A 24,432-nucleotide genomic window follows, 5' to 3' on the forward strand; every position below is an offset into this window, starting at 1 on the left:
CTCAGAACGCACCGCTGTGTAACAGTGAAACTTATATCACCTCATAATAACGTGCATGCCATAAGACGGATGGGTTTGATAAGCTGACTTAGATCCAGGCCGTATTATGATTCTGTATAATGGAGATGATTCTTGAATTGTGCAATAAAGTTTTTACGGCCACCATCACGGTTCTTTATCGTATCGCATAAGTCTTGGTTTATTCTTGTCTTTGTTTTGTTTTTGAGCGGTTTTTTATGTTGCTTTATGAATTCTAAGAGTTCATTTATATCCGAATCTTTATATTTACGAGATTGGTCTGTTTTGATTATTTCATTATCTTCGGTACTCAAGGATCTTTCATTAATACTTTTTAAACATTTTTTTTTTTAAATTTTATACAGTAGAAGTCTGTAAAAAAGACTTCGAATTAGCGAAGAAATCGTTATAACCGACTTTTCTTTATAAGTGAGTTAAAATATTTGTGCTCTCTCAGATAATACGTTTCATTGCATTCTTGCTTTATCTAAATAAATAATACAGCCAAGGATCGTTACAATGACTCTTATCGTTCGATGAAAAACGGACGTTATGTTGAATCGTTGTTATATCGAATGTTTCAAAAATTATAAAATTGTAACTTTTCGGGAAAATTCCATATTCGAATGCTATATTATTCATTTTTTATAATGTAAGCAATTGCGATGAAAATTTATCAAGTTGGGAAATAGTAATGAAATTTAAACTAATTTCAAGGTTGAAGTAAAATAGGTCAAACACAGTTGAGGACGAATTTTGTAAATTTTTTTTCAAAAATATGAGCAAACAGAACTGAGTCAGCAGACTGTAATGTACGGAATATTATTTTCACGTAGTGTTATATTGCACGGCTCGTAACATGGCAAGGTCATTATAATGGAACGGTCTTTATTATATGCAGAGTTGTTATTACGAGCGTCGTTGTAGGATTTTCCGTAATTCCTCTCAGAAGTTACGGAATAAACTGGATCGTGAAATTAATTTTTTGCTATCAGCAGTTTATTCTTTTAAAGAAAATTACATGGTCATTAGAATTAAATATAATTTCAATGCATATTAAAATGCATTGAATAATTGAAATCGCCAATTATCTGTCACCTAACTTTCCATTCTACAGGGTATCCTGTAAGTGCTAATGCGGCCTTTATCCCATCAATCGTCCATCGTAGAGGTTTTGTTTAAATTTAAAAAAGGCTCAAAAATTACCCTGTACCAGTTTTGAGAGTGTAAATTCAGTATGTAGCAAAGAAAAAAAAATCTAAATTTTTATACTGTCCAACTGTCCTCTAACTTCCAATTAGAAAGTTGTTGCTCTGTCGTAAGGCCATAATTCCAAGTTTTTAAAGGCAATGTTCGCTGATATAACTCGAATTAAAAAAACGGAGGAAAGTTGGGAAAGGACAGCATAAAAATGAGGGAAAGGAGCAGCGTTGTCAGCTTTTTTGCTGTTCTTCCATAACTTTTCTCCAATTTTTGATATCAAAAATATTTTAGCGAATATTGCACTTAGAAACATGGATTTTTTTTCTTCTATGGCCCCAGGAGAGACAGGGCAACAACTTTATAATAGGAAGTTAGAGCACTGGGGTACCGTATAAAAATTTGTTTTGTTTTTTTAATATTTATTTTGTGGCACTCTGTATTTTCATAAATTCCTCATTAGCACTTACAGGACACCATTGAGACGCATAACAGGTCCAAAGTGGGGTATACGCCAAAAATTTAGGAACATTTTGTACAGATCGGTTGTACAACTGCAAATTTCATACACAATCGCCATCTGGTATCACAACCCGACACAGAGACTCCGTAAATTACTAGATGTTGCCCAACGTCCGTTCTTATTGTATGTAAGGCCGCTTATTAGAATCGGGGATAATGTTATCATCCGAGTATGTTATCACTTTTGCAAAGAACGGGAACGGACCAATATCATAAAATGTGAAAAAATGCGTTTGCAGTTATCGGGACACTTCGTATAATGTTATCAATTTTCTTTTTCCCGTCGAAAATTGTTTTTCTTTTTCACCTTCTGAAGCTAAGGTCTAACCAAACTTATTTTTCTCCTGTAATTTATCGTAATCACCTTATCAGATTGCAAGACTATGGAGGAGGCTAGAAGGTGTTCTCACCCCACCCCGTTGTTGACAAACATTTCCGTACTTAATGCCGTAATCGATCCGTAATAATCGCTGTGACCCATGTACGCGTGAATAAAAGGTCCTTTTCTTCAGTTCTTCACCAGTTTCTTTCAGTTGACCTGATTCAAATTTCTTTTTCCGGAGACTTTCTCGAGGGATCTACGAAACGTATTGTGTACATTAAAAAATATCGCAGTTTTTGTGATACAAATTACAGTTCTACTCTAACGGCTCATCGTGGATGAATAGCAAAAATGCATAATTTTAGCTTAACCCTTTATATCCTGGCAGTACTTCAATGTAACAAGTTAGATTACTTGTTTTAAACTAACTAATTGTTTCAAAAACATTTTTTGTGTCTTTAATGAGAACTAAAATGGAATACCAAATAATTTACATGATAACTATTTATTATGATCATTCCATTCATACTTTTATTTTAATTTAGCACAATTTTCTTCGTATTCTACTTTTCATAATGTCGGATACAAAGTGTTAAAGGGGGGAAAAAAGAGGACCCATTTTAGAATTAAAGGAAACGATCGAACAAACTATTTCTCAAAGTAGGCAATACTCCCCCTGGAAGGCGATGGAAAGATCCGGGGGGGGGGGGGTAGAAGCTTTAGGTTTAGTATAGGGACCTATTGGATGGTGTGGGTTGGGGACGATGAGAAGAAAAACATTTTGAAGAAGGGGGGCGATGGAGCAAAAAAAGTTTGGGAACCAATGATCTAACATTTTGCAACCAATTATATGGGAGAGAAAAGCAATGGTCACATTTCGAAAATACTCGTTTTCCATACGTCCCGTTCCACCAAACGAAATGTATGGTCACCGTACTTGCGAACAGGACTTTTTCGGATATAGTTATTATTCGGTATTTTTTATCATAATCCCCGAGTCCCGATGTGATCACATTAATTAGCTTGGGCTGTATAAGGTAAGTGAGAGTAATATGGTTATGCTATGTTCCAGTGATTTTTGCTGAGACCTGTATGATAAATTCTGAAGAATAAATAATGTTAAAAAATACTTTGAAGCGTTGTAGAAAATAAAAAAAAAATAATGATTCACGGTATAAATCTCAACGGGCTGGGTACCGTTTTGTCCTTTCCCGATTCATCCTTAAGTCAAAATAGTCCCGTTTCATCCGATCTCTTCTTACCCCTCTTCTATGTCGATGAATTATAACTGCCAATCAAAATTAAACACTCCCTTGTGTTGAACATGGAAAGAAATACGAGTGTGGTTGACATAATACGAACTTTATCATAGATAGAGCTCCTAGAAATATACTCTATACAGTAGAACCTCTCCTAGTGGACACTCCCCATTAATTTTTCTGATCGGCGGTCCCGTAGAATAGGGCTTTAACCGTTTAAAGGCCGAACTATGAACAAAGTCACATATTATTTTGAAATTTAGAATTTGAGGTTCTTATGCATGTCTATACATAGATCAACTTTGAAATTTGAAGAAAAAAAAATTTTTTCCTTGTTTTCCACGATGTTCCATAAATGGAGCATTGGCACTTGGGGAGAGATGAAAGTGAAAACTGGTATCGCCTATATTCTAACGATTATTTATTTCTGGAGAACAATTATCACACGAAATTTCCTATTTTCTACTACAAATTCAAATTCGTAACACATACTGGTTTTTTTTTTAACATAAAAACATGTGACTGCAGAAAATTCGAATTTTTTTCTAATGTCCGTGATAAAAGAAGGAAAACATATGTATTTGATGGACGCGTTTTGGCAAACCACACGCCGTCCTTTCGTCGGAGACAATATAATGGCCATCAGATGACCTGACATATTTTTTTCAGTTGACAACGTGGACCTGGATAAATAATCAACCCCTCCTTCGTTCGTAGAAGGTTCAATTGTCACTTCTCTTGGGAATTCCAAATGCGAAATAAGATCCACTTCTCGGAACTCTGAATGAATTATCCAACGTACTGTAATGGTGATATGGCAAACTTTTTCCAATGGAATCCAGAGCAGAGGTTTGATCGGATTCTAGAACGAATTTTTTTTATCACATGTAATAATTTTTTTTTTTCAAGATCGCTCAAAACTGTTTTGCATTTTCATGAAACTTGAGCGTTGCACTTGCGTTTTGCTCCTTTTTTCTGCCCTACATCTTTTGAAGAACACATCTCGGGAGTTTTCTAACAGCTCATCCTCGTTGTTGCAAAATTATCTAGCATTTCACATACATCAGTTGGTACTGTTGATTCTAGACCATTTTCAACATAATCAGCTTCATGCGTGATGTTTCCATTTTCATTAGCACGTAATTGGCGTATATATCTGCATGCTCTAATTCGGAATCTGAAAGAGTTTCAAAATATCTTACAGCTTCTTCTAATGTAAGATACCTTTTGATATGGTTACACTCAGCTGAACACAACAAGACTATCTAAGCTTGTCGAACTCGGTGTGATTAGTCTGAAGTTCGCAAAAACTTACATTTCTAAGAATGCAAGAATAAAAAAGTACTCGCCAAATATAAACAATCCACCCCAGAAAGCACATTCCTCTGTGTCATATTACCCAGAATAAGCCCCTATACACATGTGGAACGATGACAACACCCTTGGGTTCGAACGGGAAAATCGAAGCAGTGCACTGCAAGTTAGATATCCCTAGAATTTCGCTCTCTTGAAAGGCCAATGTTCCATAAATTGAACATTCATTTTTGAACGCGCGTAGCTCTTTAACGTTCAACAGCACAAACAAACTCATTTATTTACTTTGATTGATATATTAAGAGGTAAAAACACAAAATAATTTTCAATTTACACTGCTCAAAACAATTAGAGGAGCACATGGTTTTAACAAAATTACGCAAAGATGTATACCGATAAGTAACATAAAATGAATCATCCATAATTTAAAGCCTAGCAGGAAACGGAAGAAGAAAACTTCATATGCAAATCAAAGTTCATGACGTCAAAAACCAGAAAAAGGCGATAAGGGCAGAAATCGGGATGTTGCAGAAACGTGTGTTTTACTGCCGTAACCGTGAAATTCGATTGCGCAGTATTTTTTTTTTGAGACAAGGTCACTTGAGGATGTCTCAACAACGTTATTTACCGGAATCCATGGCATGGCGTGTTATAGGCAGACTGGAATCCGGGCAAACACAACGTAGTGTCGCGGACGCTGTTGGAGTCACCAGAAGTGTTGTTGCAAGGCTGTGGAATCGATTCCAAGAAACAGGAAATGTTAGACGTCGACCAGGGCAAGGTCGTCCACGCGCCACGATAGCATCTGATGACCGGTATATACGGTTAACAGCCCGCCGAAACAGAACAGAGAATGCTACGCAGCTGCAAAGACTGTTGCTCTTGGCAACAGGACGAAGGGTGTCCAGCCAAACAGTGCGTAATCGGCTTCATGAGGGAGGGCTCTATGCACGTAGGCCAATGGTCTGCATTCCGTTGACCCCACGCCACCGTGCGGCCCGAAGAAGATGGGCTGCTGAACATCGAGATTGGGAGCAACATGATTGGAGCCAAGTGCTGTTTACAGACGAGTCCCAATTCAGTCTGGAGTGTGACACCCGACGTGTTCTGGTATGGAGGGACAGGGGCACTCGAAATAACCCCGCATTCGTTCGTGAAAGGTCACAATACAGACGAGCTGGTTGGATGGTATGGGGTGGAATCAGCATAGGCGTACGTACGGACCTGCATATCATTCGGAATGGCACTTTGACGGCCCGAAGGTATGCAGACGAGATACTGCGACCTCATGTCATCCCTTACGCTGGAGCCATTGGAGATTCCTTTGTTTTCCAGGATGATAATGCCCGACCGCATAGGGCTCGTCTGGTGGAGAACATGCTTGAAGCTGAAACAATACCGCGTATGGAATGGCCAGCGTGCTCTCCTGACCTGAATCCAACGACGCATTGCTGCGCGACCAAGGCCGCCAGTTACTGTCCGAGACTTGCAGATTGCACTTCTTGAGGAGTGGAACAGTATTCCCCAAAATCTGATCGATAACCTCATCGCATCCATGACAAACAGGTGTGCAGCAGTCTTAGCTGTTCGAGGAGACCACACGCCCTATTAAAACTCGTGCATCATGTCTAAACAGTACTTTTTTTTATCGTTTACATGTAACCAAATTGTTGCCCTAAATCATCTTTTCACGTTTTTTCCATATTTTCAAAGAATTAAAGCTTAATTCCAAATTTTTTTACGTCTTTTTTCTGTATTGCGCATTGATACGCGTGGCTGTCTCGCACGGTTTTCTTCACTTTTTTGCTTGCTCCCCTAATTGTTTTGAGCAGTGTACATTTAGAAAAGAACTTTCGTACGCTTTAACTAAAATTAAAATATTGATTAATTTTAAGGGAATTGAGAGACATTTTAATATTATACTCTGCATCCAATATTTTATTCTGCATGCAATTTTTTTAAAATATCACACAGAATAGTCAATATTACATATATTCTAATACTGATCTTTCCTTTTGAACATTTGTTTCGAATACAACATCTCTTTGTTTGAAAATTTTACAATATTTTTATCAAATACTCTCTGGGTATTTTAGTAGTATTTCTCCAATATTTTTATAAATATTTTTCATTTGATATTAAAAACTTCTTATAATTTTTATCAACTATTTCTGTTGATGTTTCAATTTTGTTTTCCGACTTAATAAGTAGAATTTCCATCTTATAATAGAATTCGCCCTTCTTTTTAAAAAATATCAAAAAATACTTTTATCTCTCACACATTTATTTTCTTCTCTTCCCATTCCTTATTACTTTATACATTACCAAATATTCTTTGACCTTATTTAACCTTATTTTTTCCTATTGATTAAATATCCACAAAATTTATTTGCCAAGTGTTGAAAGAAGTATTCAGTTTCTAATACATTTTTTAATTTTATCTTTCTGTTTTGTTCTCTGCAGTCTAATTTGAAATGTCTAGACAACCTTTAGTTTACTCGATATATACGTTAGTCTAAATAAAAACCTCTCCTTATGTAACAAACACATGCGTTACAACAGAAGATTCAAGGCCAGATCCATTAGATCCGAACCCTTCGTTTACTGCCACGAAGTTGTTTCTCAGATAACCGTTACGCACAGAACAAAAAAAAATTAATTAGACACGTGTTAATTGAGATTATTAGCATTCACCCCATGAGCTCCAACGGATAAATGATTGAATAATTCAATTAATCTCAATATAATAACAGGAGAACTGATTCATTTAGAAAAAAAAGACCTCCAAAAGTAGACGCAACTTGTGATTTGATGATTTCACAGAAATTCAATCAAGCAAGACCTGGAAGAAAACATTTTTAATTGATCTTTTTTATTTTATTTGATAGAAAATAATTTGAGGGCGTAGGATTACGCGTTTTCTTATTTTCTTGGATGTGCTAAAAAATGAATATAAATTTTTTTATTAGGAAGTCATAAAGTATATTCACATGTATATGTGAAGGAAGTTATCAGAAACATTATCAGTTTTTCAAACCAAAATTTTCCGACTCAAACGCATAGGTTGTTTAACATATATTTCTCAGTGATCTCAACAAAAGAATCTCATCAAATGAAATTCCGATCATGAAACTTATAAAACTCAGTGCCAGTAAGAAAATGTTCTAAATCAGTGTTCTTTAACCGCTGTGTCCGCGGATCGGTCCGTCCGCGAAAAATTTCGTATAGTCACTACATAATTTTAGATATTCGATAAAAATGCATGTATAATACCGTCTTTATATTGGCTTTTATTTCAGTCTTGGTCCGTCAGCAACTGTGAGAATTATTTCTCAAATTTATTATTTTTCGCTCACCGCAAATTATTTCTCCTATTTATTTATTTATTTTTTGTTATTGTTGACGTGCTCAGATTGTTTTTTCCATTTATTTATTTCTCGTAGGTCCTCATATTATTTCTCTGATTTACAGTATTTATATTTTTCCGGCCCGCAAATTATTTTACACATATATATAATTTTTTTATTCAGTAAAAATACAGACGCAGAACATTTTGCGGCTAAGCAACGAAAGATTCAAATCAAATTCATTGATTTTTTGCCGGCCCACAAATTTTTCCCTCTTATTTATTTACTTTTGGCAGTGTGAAAAAAAATTATTTCTCTTATTTAATATATATTTTTCTTGTCAGTTAATCATTTTTTCTATTTATTTTTCTTTTGCCGGTCCGCAAATTGTTTCTACTTGTATTAAATTTTTCGTCGGTACTCTGAATATTTCTCCCATTCATTTATATTTTGTTAAACCTCAAATTATTTCCCCTATTTATTTATTTTTGTTGGCCCATAAATTATATTTCTCCTATTGAATTTTTTTCCGGGTTGCAAATTACTTCTCCATTTTATTTTATTTTTACTGGTCCCCAAATTATTGCTCACATTACCACCGGTCCGCGAAATTTTTCACCTACATTCACCGGCTGTGAAGGGTGGAAGAACATTGGACTGAATAGATTTTAATGAAAAATTATTCGGTGAAGTGCCATAGTCCAATGTTTTAATAAATTTTTAAAACAAGCGGAGCCATCTCTAGTTTTATCATTTGTTATTGTGAGCTAGAAATACGTAATGAAACGTGACTCTCGTAGATTAAAAAAAAATCTTTATTACGGCTAGCGCAATACGCTGTACGAAGATAAGGAATTTCTGAGATTTCTATGGTTTTGTTACCTGATGTAACATGAGAACGAATGCTATTCTTATTCTTGGAACACAAAATATTTCTAACACAATGCAAATGTGCTTCTTTTGACAGTACGATTATCAAGTTTCCTTGAAAGTTTGAAAAGTGATTTTTTGAAATAAGTCTAATCATTCAATTCACTTAGAAAGGTGTTGTTTAGCGAGGACATTTTTCTTTATATTATATTTTTATTCAAGGCTCACGTTACAAACGAATGCAAAACCAGAAGTCACAACAGGTGAATCACCCAACAAAATGACGGGAAAAAATTAAAAATCACTATAAAAAAGAAATAACGTGTTGTTTGAAAGCCCATGAAATACGGGCGTCATAAGCCTAAATACAACAACCCAATAGTAATAATCAGAAACAAAAAATTAAAAAACTAAAGTACACTGCCCTTTATAAAATATGGTTGTATTTTATTTGACTGTGGATAGAGCTTTTCACGATTATTCCCGCCCGTTTTATCATATTTCCTCTTTGGGGGGGGGGGGGGTCTCTACCGTGGAGGAATTCATGGCAACACTTAAGGTAAGCTATTCCATGCATTAACTACCCTAAAAATACCCGCTGTGATGGAACAGCCTGGAACTGCCCATAACTAACAGAAACTAGGGTTCCGGAGTCATTTAAATGACAGCGTTATAATATTTCATGATCTATCACAGTGATTCCCAACGTGGGCGCTAACACCCACTGGGGGGCGATGTGATGTTACAGGGGGGCGGTAGAAACTACGTGTATAGCATAGGATCCTATGGGTTAGATTGCGTTGGGGGGCGCCGGGTTAAAAACAATTCTGAAGAAGGGGGCGATGGGACAAAAAAGGTTGGGAAACTATGATCTATCATATCCATCTCATTGAAAACCGTAAATATTTCTATTATATCTCCATGACGCCTACGTTGTTCCAAAGAAAAAACCATATCCAGTGAATCACGCCTCTCTTCATAGCTCAAGCCTTGCATACGCTTGTGTTCTAGTGCCTCTTCTGTGCACCCCTTCAACCACGTCTATAACTTTCTGGAGATAGGGTCTCCAAAACCGTACGGCGTACTCTAGACCAGTGGCTCTCAACTTATTGAAGCCCGCGGCAAGCTAGATTTTATTTTCTTCTTTGCATGAATGAAAGTCCTGGTAATACCTACGACTAATAGGAAATAAATGGGGTAAAATGAAACAACGAATCACCAAAGATCTGGTCAGACTGATATCGGGACCCGGCGGTTGAGAAACGCTGCTCTAGTCCAGAAAGAAATTAGTCTTGGGAAAGCGAAAGGGTGAATCTAGGACGAGGGTGCACAACCTTTCTAGTCCGCGGGTCAGATATGCGATATTTTTTCTGCTCACGGGCCAGAAACTTATATACAGTATATAGGGTGACCAGATGTGGACTGTATTTTATGAAACATTCCCGTAATTTTAGCCGTCCAAACTTTTTACAAGATGTTGCGCTTTTTCTCTTACTTTCAATGCGATGCATTAACTTTAAAATCAAGAATTGATATTATTTTCATGACTTTTGAGTTATGTTATGATTACTATATTTTTATCCATTCTGACTTGCAGTGGCTCTCTATTTTTGTCTGTTGGTGGTTTTTCCGGCATTTCAGCGATAGTTGGCAACTTGACTTGAATTTGACTATTTTTTTTTATTTGTAATTGTCGATTTTACTTACCTTTGGAAATTCTCAATGTCGCGAGTGTAATTAGGAAATTTCTTTGCCTACGAAATTTTTTTTCGTCTGTAATTCCCAAGGCAACTTTACTTGCCTTTGGAATTTTTTTTTAAGCTTTAATTCGCAACTTCTAGCAATTTTTCCTGCTGTATTTACCACCTTTATGTGCTTTTGACAATTTTTTTTTGTTTCAATTGGCAATTTTAATTGCCTTTGACATTTTTTTGGCGATATATCATACGCATCCGATTTGCCTAATTTTTATGAAGAAAATATGGTCAGTCTGTGTTTGTTGTGTTTCGTGTATATCGATACTTTTCTATCGGTACACCTTCGCGGGACGTATGGAATACCTTGGCAGGCTGCATCTGCCTGCGGATCGGAGGTTGTGCACCCCTACTCAATGAGAACTCAAACAGACTTTTCTAAGAATGAAACCAAGTTTCTATTTGAGTTTTTGACTATCACGGAACAATGTTCAGAAAACCTAAGACACTCTACAATGAGAATTCCCAAAGTTCAATTCGTCCAAACCAAAATGAGCGGCCATGCATTTGTCAACGATGTAAATCAACGGGGTAAATTGACGCGATAAGATGTCTAATGGTCTCTATCGTAATCTTATCCGGATTCAGCATCTTGTCACTTAAGTCATGTTTCTGTAGACAGTATCGAAATAATTTTTGCAATTATAAAGAACAATAGCTCCCTTCGAAATTATGCTGGTACAACCGATACACAAAAAAACAATCTTTTTTCTTCTTTTCAGTCAATATGGTATGCATATCTGACTCTAATACCACTACTTAAAATGGTTTTATTGTGAGTTGTATGGATATATACACTAGCGAGATATACTAATGACACGAGATGATTCCTTCAGTTCGGTTGGAGGTCAATGCACGTAGGTCAGGGATAATTCCAAGTCATTTATTTAGGCTTATACAGACAAATGTACCGCCTATAGGTATATCAGCTAAGTCTAGTTCCTGAAGGAAAGAAATGCACAATCATCATTCCAGTCACGGATTATAATTAGATACTGAAACAAAGTTATGAAGGTAATTCAGTGTCACAAAATGAAGCTTCTTTTTTTTTTTTTTCATTTTTCTTCCACTTGGTTATAAGTATCTGTAGCGTTTCATGCATAAGGAAAAAACAATTTTTTTTTGTGTTGTATAAATGCCAGTTCCCTCAATTTCCGTTATATAATATTACAACATTTCTTAGGTAGTTCAAATAATTGGGTCACTTTTTCGGGAAGGCGACTTTGGAAAGATATCTTCTCACTTATGTGTCGGAGACAAAACTTTCGTTTACAAAAATGTTTCAAATGTGTTAAACATTCAAATTGTGAATATACTCTCTCTTACGTAAGCAAATTATTATTTTTCTTTTAAATTACGAAATTTTACTTTTTATATGTTCCCAGCATATATATCCCCCCCTCCCGTAGCCATACATATAAAACGTTTTTCCTAGCACTATTATAATAAACAAAAACAAATCTCATCACCGTGAGATAAAAATTGAGCGAAATATTTGGTTTCAAAGTTTGTGATTTTTTCAGTTTTTTTTTATTGCTTGGGAAGCGATTATTAAGCTGTCTTTTACGGGACGCTGCAAGAAAATATAATTTGTAATAATTAAAGGCTGGTTTTTTTTCCCCTCTTTAACGCCATCCAGCGTTACTTGTTTGACTTATTAGTAAGAGGGATTCTCTCTAATAATTTTGCTATACATTTCGTATGCCGAAATCAGTGAATAAAATTAATTAATTATGTGTTTGTAAACTTGTAATTTATCGAATTTTATTAATAATTTTTTTCCCCAAAAATAAATGTCAATCATCATCACTACATGTATTGGTATTAGAGGACTGTTGGTAACCTGTATAACTCATTATTTTGTTAATTACAAATTTAACTATTCTGCTTTTCTATTTGTAAACGACTCTTGAATATCCTTTCATACTTTAAAATTTAATATCCCGGTAAATATTTGTCTTACAGCAAAGAAAATTGTTCAGTTTCAAATATTTCGGAAAGGAATTTTTTTCTCTTTGAAAATATGTAGTTATAGGGACCGTAAGAAAATACAAAAAGTTAAATTTTAAAATTTAAAAAAAAAACATAATTTATTTACGTAAAAATACTGTAATACGAATATATTTCTGAAGTTATAACTATAAGGAATGGGGGACATATAAAAACTTAAATTTTGTCATTTAAAAAAAATCATTCATTTTTACGCAAAAATATTTAATACGAATATTTACTTCATTTTTAACATTTTTGCAATTGAAAGTTTTTTTAGAACCTTTGATTGCGAAGAAAAAAGCCTGGGCATGGACTTTACAGATACGCCTTTAAATGTTATTCAAATATTGACTTTCATGCTCCAAAAAATTATCTCTTCAGTGTAATATTTATTTTCCTTCGTAAATGCGTTCGAATTTATAGAACATCAACGTAGCTATTCTCGTAAATGGATCTAAGAAATGTCGTTTTGCGTACGATAAAGCCTTGTCTTGAATTTCTCGAGGCTTTCTCTGTTTTTTATTTACGGTCCATGGTAAGCTGGACGAGAAAATGATGCCCATGAAAAGTGTATGTAAGTCATAATATATTACACACTTGAAATAACAATTCTTTTGTCCTTGGGCTAATGTATAAAGAATACAATGACTATTGTGGTTACAATGTAGGACATGTAACCACAATAAAGATGTATGACTGCTTTGAAGATCAAAAACAGCGTGAAAATTAGCACTCGGTAGAGTTTTTGGACAGGTGTCAAGTGTCTTCATAGTGCTACATAGTGTAAAGGTATGGCCGATGTAACCCGTCGCATTCTCTATTCAGTGCAAATAGGGTGAGAATAAAGAACGAAAGAACAAAAAGGCAGAATCGAAGACGACTGCTGAGTTAGTTTCTGTTATGAAAATCATCGCTAAAGAAATTCACCGTACAATTTATTTCGCCGAGTTGGCTCATGAGTGAATGGATCTTCTGTGTTTGAATTAATCTCCGATGTATGAGGCAACTCTCGAGAAAGTGAATGAAATATGCGGTACTGATGTGCTTTTACTTTTCTTTTTCTATCTTGGTGGACGTATGAATAATATGTTTGTTCCAACAATAACGATGCTCAACCAATTAAGTTGGTCGATCAACCAATTATTTCCATATAACTTGGAGAAGATTTCATTAAGATGTGGCCTTACACAGTCACGAATATCATAACGATTATGGATGCCAAGGCTGCCCAACTTTTTCGAGAGTGCGGACTCCTTCATTGGTTTAAAATCGTGTCACGAGCAACGTAAGTGCTATGGCATTGTGCCGCGGGCCACTTGAGTGCTTTAGCATCGTGCCGCGGGCCAATTAAGTCAAGTGGAAATGTGCCGTGAGCCGCTTGAGTTATCTGGAACTGTGCCGCAGGCAACTAAAGTGATGTGAAGCTGCACTGCGTGCCGCTTGAGTAACTCTGTAACTGTGTCGAGGATCCCCCAAGTGCTCTTAAAATATATCACTTGATAAATCTGGAAATGTGCCTCTTGGTTCATTTTTAAAAAATAGGTTTGATGTCACGAGCCTCATCAGATGACTCCAACCGTCACATTTGAACCTCGGACCATGGGTTGAGCATGTATGGATTATGCAATTGCTCATTTCATACATCGGTCTCAGATATTATACCAGTTAAATTCGAGACAGGTCGTTCGAGATAGAAGTAATATCGTGACATTCAAATGAAATTTCTGTGTAAATTTAATCTCCTGGCATAGTAGTAGAATTCGTGATCAACAAAAGATCATAAATCTTTCTTAATTCAATAGTTACGTGAATGTCACAAACTTTTAATGGAGCGTAGAATAATGCTTTGATTTCACCAATAAATATTTTTTTTTCTCTTAAATTAAGAATTCTCAAAGGCAGTGATGTCAATGTATTGGGCAACCCTAATAACTTCTAGTGAAGAAAACAATTCCTCTTAAGATAAATGAGTCTGGTTTATATAAGTTCTCGTTAACATGACTCTCATCTGTGAGGAAATAATATTTAAGTAAAAATAGTGACGAATTTTTAACCAAGTAAATACGTTACAACATTATGATTCCAAGTATGAGTTTCCTTTATAAAAAAAGGCTTCCAAATTATTATTATTATTTTGATGGAGTTCTCAAAGGATTAGAAAGATTCCAAGTAGAATGTTTTTGCTTTCCATGAAAACAACGGTTTATTTTTAGGTTTTACATAATACGTGGAGGAGAAATAGTGAAATTGCCTTTTTTCCAACCACATTTTTTTTTTAAATAGAGAGGTAGTGATAAGTGATCTAGTTTTGATTAACGCATCGCAAGCGGGTGACTGAGATCTCAGTCCAATCTCATGTGAGTGGAATATGAAAATCATTCTTCAGCTGCAGAAAATTGCCGAATGTAGAATCCTTTGCTACATTTTTGAAAACGAGCGGGAAAAGAAATGGTGCTATATTTTTTTTTCTTTGTCGAATTCCTGTTTATTGAGAAATATAAAATAGGGGAAAAACAAAAAACGAGATGGCCGTGTGTAATCTTCTCTTCGACAGGGTTGCAATATCACGCCAGTGTTGCGTGTGGATAAACTACTTTTACGATACATCTGAAAATCGCTCACATATGAAGTGCTAATAGAAAGGTAAAAGTGTGTGATTGCATATCTTTGATTATGAGAGGAAAATATAGAATTAGATGAAGAAGTTAGAAGCTGACGAATCCAGTTAGAAGCAGATATACAGGGTGTTGCCTTGAACTAGCGAAACACTCAGAGAGGTGACATTAGGCATCAAGAGGAACAAAAATTGCCATAGAACATGGTATCGCAAACCACGTTTAGTCGGTGAAAATCGTAAGAATACTTATGAAGAGTGTGACGTCGAGTGGGACAAAAAAGCCAATAATAAGTAGAAAAGACATTTACGATGATTAAATTAACAATGACCTTCGCAGGCAGCCGCAACTTCGAACAACTCCCGTAATCAGTTCTCTTCGTCTACTTTTTGACATGGAACTGTGTGCTGTGCATGCTAAATATAGCATGCCGTCAAGTAAATGGTTTTTCAACTTATTATTGACTCTTTGTCCCACTTGACGTCAAACCCTTCATAAGTATTTTTTTTTAAATTTTCACCGACTAAACGTGGTTTGCTATGGCAATTTCTGTTCCTCTTGATGCCTAATATCAATCCTCTGAGTTTTTCGCTACTTCAAGACAACACCCTGTCTACTCATATACTTGGGAAGATATAAGATGATGAAGCATTGGTGCCTTTACTAACTTAGGCTTTAACTTCCTTCACGTACAAGCTTTTGGCAAGAAATTTGGATTTTCTTTATTTGACGTATCGGCAACAAATCTGGTAACCTTGTCCCAAGCTAATCGTTCATTAGAAAAAAGGAGACGGGGGAAAAGAAAATATATAGTAATACTATATATTAGTAATACTACTAATGTAAGTAGATAAGAGAATATATAGCAGATTTCCATTTTCACCCTCACCAATATGTGTTCTTTTTCGGTCTTACATGTATAATATACATGTAAGACCGAAAAAGAACACATTGTATATGGTAGAAATATACATTATATGTTGAGAATAAATGACTAACAAACGTTTAGAAAGAATGGGGAAGAAAACACAACTTCGGTTCATAGGGTTGCAATAAAACTTCGCGATGGTGAGGAGAGAGGAAAGAAAACACAGAGAAAATTGGATATTGAATTAATTCCACTGGCGTTCTCACGAAATATTTCGTCCGAACTCGTGAAGGGGTTAAAAGGAAAACATTTAAAATAAACTGAGTATTAATCATGACATCTAAACTTAAGGGGCGAGGGTAAAAAATGTCTTTGCCGCAATGAGCGGGGGGGGGGGGAGAGGGTATGATGATGTTACCTAAGATAGCCCTGAGATACCAAGCGAACCTCTCGCGGATCAGTAGAACTGATGTAAGAACTCGGTACTGGGCTCGGCTTGAGGAAATACTGCCTAAAAATTATAACTTTGTTCCCACTGATTTATTCATAAGAAAATAAATTTGAATCTAAATGTTCACACACACACAATTTTCTTTCAAGTTCATTAATTTTTTCACTAATCCATCGAAAACAAAACTTTTCGACATGATAATCTTTAAAAAAATATTGTTTTAGTATGATAGTCAATTATACTTCCTATGGCATCTCCAGAATTGGAATTTATATAAAGATAGAATAACAGAGCACTTTCATTTTTTAATAACCCCAATACGTTATAATCATAACACGAGTTGTCCCTGAAGGGAGAGCAAACCAAAATTCCATTTGAATTATAATGAAATTTCATTTTTTTTTCAGATAAAAAAAATCAAATGGCACCAAACTCTGAAGCAAAATACATTTTTAAAAACATTTTATTACGTATTTTTTTATTTATTTATTTATTTTTATTTATTGCAAAACAACGCACGCAAATACATGAATACAGAATACAAATAATATACAAAATAAATAAATAAAGACAACAGAACAAAAAGACAAAACATGCACAAACCCATTTGGTCCGTCCTAGAGCTTAAAAAAAAATGTCTATGTATAATAAACGGCACGCTCTTGATTTATTTCTTTTTCTCTCTTTTTTTTAATTTTTATAATAGATATTTCAAATTTTACCTTGCTTAAAGCTGTGGAATTTTTTCGATGTGCTTTTTATGGGCCCATAATTAATTTTAAAACATCCTAAACTACAGGAATTTATGCAGTTGAATATTAAAAGACAATACGGAGGCATTAATTTTCATGCTTGAGAAGATATAAATAAAAAAGTTGAATTCAATGTTATTGCATGAATATCCAACGCAAAAGTAGGTCCGGCTAATTACTTCATATAACTCTAAGCGAACTCAATATTTCAAAAATCGAGAATTAAGTACAATTTTTAAAATTATTGATGTGACAGAAAACCCCACCAAATTTCCGCATTTCTACAGTAAAATCGACAATTTTAACACTGGTTTTTATGAGGATCACCCTTTTCCTGACCCTCAAAGCGATGCTGGTGATGATTATGACGTCTATTCAAAAAGCCTCATTACTGGCAGGATTGAAAAAGTGACAAACCATTATAAAGCCATAAACTATTATACATCCACACTGGCAACGTTAAAGAAGTGACAAATCATTGTAAAAGGCATATACACGTCTGAAACGCATTGTTAGGGAACCACAGTAACCAAATTAAACGTTCGGAAAGTGATTGTTGAGGCGCCAAAACCATTACTGCCCCACAGTTTTTTTGCCCATTTGGGGCATTTGCCTTGCTCTGACGAAATTTTAAAGTAACCTATCGTTCAAGTCGGGTCCCATTTGGTATATATGCAAAATTTGGTGACGATCGATCTAAAATTGTAGACTTGTATAGAGAACACACACACATACAGAAAATCAATTTTATATACATAGATAAGGCCACAACAGGTAAATTATATAAGATAGTTTAGTAGAAAATTAAAAGTGATGAGGTTATTCAATAAACTGATTATTTTTAATATGTGTTTATTTTTTAATTTGAGTTTTTTTATTGTTTTTTGTGTACAGAAAATATAATTACAATAGAATTTTCTTTCAACCCAATTCACATGATAGTAAATATTTTTACAGAACTGAAAGAAAATTGAAATAACGGACTTTAACGAAGCTAACAAAGAGCTGGACATAGAAATTTTAAGACATTTTATATGAATTTATGTAGAAATAGATAAACACCTTCTCAGCCTGCATGCCTCATCGCCATTATAGCTCAGTGGTTAGAGCACTGGTCTCGTAAACCAGGGGTCGTGAGTTCGAATCTCACTAGTGGCTTCACCAGTTATATATGCGTGTGATTGATTTTTATCTCGTGGGTAAATATCGCTTTTTCCACCATTTGGTGTCGGGTATATAGACAAGGGTCGTAAATAAGGATTTTTTTCTGCCCCCATAACTTTAAAATTCAAAAATTTTATAACAGTGTTCTTTGTTTCCAAATGTGTGAAACTGCCTCCAGTTCCAGCGCTGATATAGATTATTAATTTATGTTTTATTTCCTTCATTGATATTACAGCCGCTAAAACGTCCACATCATTGGGCGAAAGACAGGTTTGACGCTCCAAGTGATGTCTTGAAAATCTTTAAAGGAAAACAGAATAGGGAACCGCGCGATTAGATATGAAAATAATATGGACGTCACACACTTTTGCTCGAAGAAGGTGGATCGGTTCGCCTGGTATTTCAAAGAGCTCTAAAACTCAGAGCAAATTGAATGTGAATCTTTGTGCACGCGTCATGTGGGAAATTCTTTTGTTCCCTTATCATGGGGGAGAGAAAAATAATCGATGCATTTTTCTTTTTTTCTGTATTTTTCAGTCTATGTATTTATCACCGACGAATATTAAACCGGAGAAAGAACAGGAGCCCAGGGATAGCTTCTGTGTGCCACAGTTCTCTTTACCAATGGTATGTTCAATTGAGAACTCACATCTTCCGGAAAAAAAAATGTATATGTAATACGTACACACACAATTATACACACAGTCAACATCGCTTATTAGAATCATGGACAATGATATCGTTCAGGTATTGTTTTGAAAAGAACGGAACGGGCCAATATCATGACATTGGAAATATATTCATTTTAGTTATCAGGACTTCGGTTTATGGTATCAATATGGTATCAAGACTCATTTTTCCCCCCATAAGAGTTATCCTTATCAACCTCCAAGGCTATATAAAAAGTCAAAAAGCTCTCTTTTGTCAAAAATTTCAGCATTCAGTTCACAACGTCCTAATCGGGCTGAAATATTCCCTATGATCCATGTAAGTGTAGTATTTTTTTCACAATGGCTTTCCTGTAGTGAAGGTATATATGTGTGAGGTAAAAAAAGAAAAGTTTTTTTTTTTTAACTGGTCACTCATTCACAGTTCTTCGGCTGGAAGACTTTCACAAAAGATCTATGAAACGTACCGTACATTAGGAAATGATCGTAATTCGTGATATGAATTTATCGTAACTTACTGATACATACTAGACTGTTCCATTCTGAATCCTCATAATTTCTAAATTTAAAAAAGGGGGGTTTTAACTTAAAAGAAAAAAATCGTGTTTTTTTTCCAACAATATGGAAGAAAAAAAGAAACAACAACAACACGGCACTATTGAACATATTTTGAAACCAGTTATGTGGGGGGGGGGGGACTGAGTTGTCCTGTTTTCATGCTTCTCGTTCGATCAAACGGGACATATGGTCATCGTACGTACTACCGGGTGTTTTCAGATATAGTTATCAATTAGTTATTATTATCGGAATCTCTGAGTCCCAAAGTGATCACATTAAGCGGCGTGCGCTGCATGATAATAATGGTTGTGATTATAAAATATTAGACACAACCTCAACTTGTTTGTGACTATTGTTTCAGACATAGACTCCCGATGACTATTATTAACACTCTCAGAATTATCAATTGCTATATTTACTTGAGGGCCAATGCATTATTATGTAATTGGGATACCATATACCTGCTTGTTATTCTATACAGTAGTCTATTATTTTTTTCGAATTTCTCAGAAATCTTTTGTATATTCAAAATGTTTCATCGTCTTTCTTTTTTTACAGGGCAGTGAAATTCCCCAAGAGAAGAATGACCAACCGCTTAGAGGGACGTATTCCAGAAGCATTCACAGCTTCTTACTTTGTGTGTCCATGTCCGTAGGGCTTGGAAACATATGGCGTTTTCCGAATGTTGCCTACAATAATGGCGGAGGTAAGACAGGTTCCTTGATGAATTCTCTTAACGGTACTGTATATGCTTAACCGTCTATGGTTCACTCCCATAAAAATATATTGAAGAATTTTTTTTTTGCATAAATGGATGTAAATTGGTGCTGTGAGCATCCATTTAATACATAAACACACAGCAATTTAATTAACTATATTGTATTTTTAATTACCTAAAATTTTGTTGATTAGGGGTAAAAAAATACAGTGAAATCTGTCTGTAACGATACTGTGGGGACTTGAAAAAAATACAGTTATAGAAATGTTATCGTTATAGGCAAGTTTATCTTTATAGAGAGTACCGTTATACACATGTTTCACTGCATGCAGTTTTTCTTGATTTTAACGTTATCTTTAAACGGATAAAATCATGCTTAGCAAAGTTAAATATATATTTTTTAGATTTTATTTCCCATTGCCTCAATTCGGAGCGATTTTATAAATCTTTGAACACGTGAGATTTCAGCGGCTCTCAAAAAATGACACCAAAAAGTGATCAAATCTCTCTAGGTAAAAGAGTACTGTACTTATACAGCTTTGTTTTGTACTGAAATGACACTAAAAGAGATGTACTTTCTAAAACATAAAAAAAAAATTAAGAGAAAAATCGGTATGATGGGGGACCATGTACTTGCCGTGCATGTTTAAATTATAGTATTAACACAGGTTGGAGAAAATCACCAAATCCTGAAAAAAAAATCAAATACAGACGTCTACACTAGTTAGGACATGTTTTCTGGCGCTGCGGATTGCTGCGAGACATGATGAAATAAATGCAGGATTGAATTCAAAAGGCCCAGCGGAAGGCTCAGAGTCAACTGGATCTCAACGTTACTAAATGACGCAGAATATACCAACAGCCAACTAAATGCTACTTTCTTTAACGCATCAATAAATTTTGGTTTAACCGGAGATGCCCGGGTCCCCCGGGGGCTAAAGTGCTTACGTTTCTTCTTGAGATAGAGCCTGGGTGTCTCGCAGTTTTCCCAGTTCCTCCAGCCAACTAAATCAAATATACCAGCCAACTTATAACCAACTAAAGAACAAAGATCAAGACAGAGATGAGTGGCGGCTGCTCAACATGGAGGCGAACCAGTCTTAGGACTCATATACCATTGATGATGATAATTCAAATGTACATGGGCATATTAGAAGATTAAAATTGATGTACAGTTTAAATCGCATTGCCACGCAATTTCAGTCATTCCGACTCGAATAGTTTGTTGGCAGTGACCATCATCTTTGATTATTACTCGATATTAATTTCTCAGTATTTGATGGAACTCGAAGAAAAACAGAATCGGAGAACCATTATTTAGTATGCCGTACCGTTACCAAAGCCATTGCTATTAGAACAGCCCACCCAGCATTCATATGATTTACGACGTATAAATTCACCAACTTGCATATGCATACGAACAAATACTATATAATATTGTATATTATATTCATATATGTATGTCAATTGAGTCAAAAATAGCCTTTCTATGATAATTAAGGCGTTCCTTGATATCCTCTCTAAAGCCAGTTATTTAATACTGTATGAGAAACGTTTTGTTTACTATGTATTTTATTTATTCAGAAGCATTACTGAAAAGGTTAGATCACGTGTGTTCTCACCGAGGATGCAATTTTTCTCGTAAATGTAAATACATAAAACCTATTCCTCTTCTTCATCTGCATGAATGAATTACGTTGTGTTTACTGATGGAACCGCTTTCTCAAGGATAAAAAAAAAGCTCCATTGTAAAAGTATTATTTACCTAAGGTATATACAAATACAACGCCACAACAGGCAAAATGCCCATTTGCCACCTCGTTGGTGGCTGAGAAAAAGATGCCCATAAAAATATGAATGTCATATATTTCAAAAATACAGCAACCCAATTAACAAAATTTATAAACAATATATACACGTGATAAAATATTATACAATGCCCATAAAGAATATTATGGTTGTCTTATTCTAAGAATGGATAGCTTCTCGATTTACCCCAACAGGTAGAAATCAGACGTGTTTTTATTTTGTGAAAAAAAAAAATAATACAAGCGCAAGTACTGTGGTTATAGAGAAACTAATAGTTTCGTTAGTCAATGAAGCTAGATAAAATGAACTAACATGTACAATACGGACTTCTTAAAATGTTACTCTGTATAAAATCAATATGTAGATTAGGGATCTCTTTTCTCTTGGGATGTCTTGAGCTGAGATTGAAGAAAAGCTCTTTCGGGCCTGTCGGCAGAAGTAAAATTTATTTGGGCCACACTTTAACCCTGTCACATTGGCCTTGACAAAGCATTACTATTCTTGCACATTGAGAACAAACCTTATGAAGTGATAGCCTTTTTGATGTATAATGACCACGATTAATTCTGACCACGACGTTTGAAGTGAACAGACGTACTTTTTTTTCCGCTGAGCAACCGAGAGTTAAGATATGGTATCCGACCCAAGTGGGATCCTCGGTCAGCGTGTGAGACGACATCCTCTGTGTGTCGAAACGCAGAATTTTCCGTATTTTGTATTTTCCGTGTATATGCCTTATTCGTTGGTGATTTCTTAATGACTTTGATTCATAATTGTGGAATTTTTATACTTAGAAGTAAAGTGGTGGACTATACCTTGAAGACTACCACGGTTTCATTCCGAATTGGAGACAGTGGTTTATCTTTTACAACTGCAAAAATAAATACGCATATTTTAATATTTTTATACATGTTAACTGAGACATTTACACATTTTTTGCAAATGTAAAATTTAACTCAGTTTCAATATGAATTCTCAGAACTATTTTTTTCATATGCACAAAATGGATTCCCCCCTTGAATGAATTCTTTAAAACACTGAAATTAAAAATTTATATACTATCATTTTAAAATCTGTGGCTTTTCCGTAGTTTGCCCATCACTATACTAAACCAATTCTCGATAAATCCAGACCATCGCTAAGAGCGGCCTCGTTGTAAGCGGGTCCTACTGCATTTCGGAAGAACTAACCCATAATGAGCATACTCGTTATCGAAAATCGTAATAAAAGATCTCATTATAAAAAAATTGCCCCCCCCCCCCCCCATTATCCTCCCAAGAATCCAGGTCATTCAATCATTCCCCGTGTTAACTTGGGTCTGATTCGCAGCGGCAGGTGAATTCCTAATATAAGTGGACACAATTACATTAAAAATTACAATGGTTTTTTTTAATACTTGCGATTCAACTCCTAACTTTTTCTCTCCATATAGCTGCATTTCTGATTCCTTACCTGTTGCTGTTGGTCATAATAGGAAGGCCGCTGTACTACCTCGAACTGGTTATAGGACAATTTTCAAGCCAAGGACCTATAAAACTGTGGAACTGTGTTCCAGCCTTTAAAGGTTATCAAAAGATCTTATTGCATGTAAATTCGTATTCGGATTAATTGAGCGGATCATCAAAGGCAGTCAACGTTATTGATAATTCACTTCATTTAAAAATCGATTTAATTTTCAAACGGACTTATAAATGAAACAATTGATAAATTTAATAAAAATAAAACAATATATATTTTACGTAGAAACATTTTTTTCTATATTTAACGTTTTGTTCATTAAATTTCTAATATTATATTAATTAATGGGAATCAATGATTTTCTTCATTAAGAAATTTTTATCTCATTAGTGGAGATAACTTAAAAAAAAATAATTTATAAGCCACGATTCAATTAATAATTAATATAGCGACAGTGGTTATTAATTGAGGGAATTTCTATCAGAATAATCAGTTATTGTCTTTTCTGCCCGCAATGGACTTTGATGATGAATTTATTGGAAAAATTGTAGGAGATGAGAACGAATCGGGTCAAGATTCCGAATAAAGCGCTGTATGAATGAATAAGAAATTAAATATCGGGTATAAAAAATTGTCAAAATACATTATGTTGCTGAGGAATCGTAATCTCAGCAAAATTAGAATATTTTCTTCTATTTATAAAGATCGTCATTTATCAATCATTAAGTGGATAGGGATTTTTCTCAATAAATAGTACCCGATAAAAGATTGTA

At 34.9% G+C, this 24,432-nt stretch overlaps 1 protein-coding gene and 1 non-coding gene across 2 annotated transcripts in view; both read left to right on the forward strand.

Annotated features, from left to right (window-relative positions):
* The first annotated feature begins 11,871 nt into the window (after positions 1-11,871).
* Positions 11,872-24,432, forward strand: part of LOC149075969 (sodium-dependent nutrient amino acid transporter 1-like) — a 38,266-nt gene continuing 25,705 nt past the window's right edge. The window contains exons 1-4 of the mRNA XM_089243489.1: positions 11,872-11,932; positions 18,986-19,075; positions 20,233-20,380; positions 23,634-23,765. Coding sequence (XP_089099615.1) covers positions 18,989-19,075; positions 20,233-20,380; positions 23,634-23,765 — 367 coding nt within the window. The 5' untranslated portion in view covers positions 11,872-11,932; positions 18,986-18,988. The remainder of the gene's footprint in view (positions 11,933-18,985; positions 19,076-20,232; positions 20,381-23,633; positions 23,766-24,432) is intronic.
* TRNAT-CGU (transfer RNA threonine (anticodon CGU)) lies at positions 18,370-18,442 on the forward strand. The gene has a single exon. It is a non-coding gene; the product is annotated as a tRNA-Thr (tRNA).

Source organism: Pholcus phalangioides, unplaced genomic scaffold, assembly GCF_987345545.1.
Source record: "Pholcus phalangioides strain wild (caught in Gottingen) unplaced genomic scaffold, Ppha-v1.0 ptg000015l_1, whole genome shotgun sequence".
Taxonomy (NCBI): domain Eukaryota; kingdom Metazoa; phylum Arthropoda; class Arachnida; order Araneae; family Pholcidae; genus Pholcus; species Pholcus phalangioides.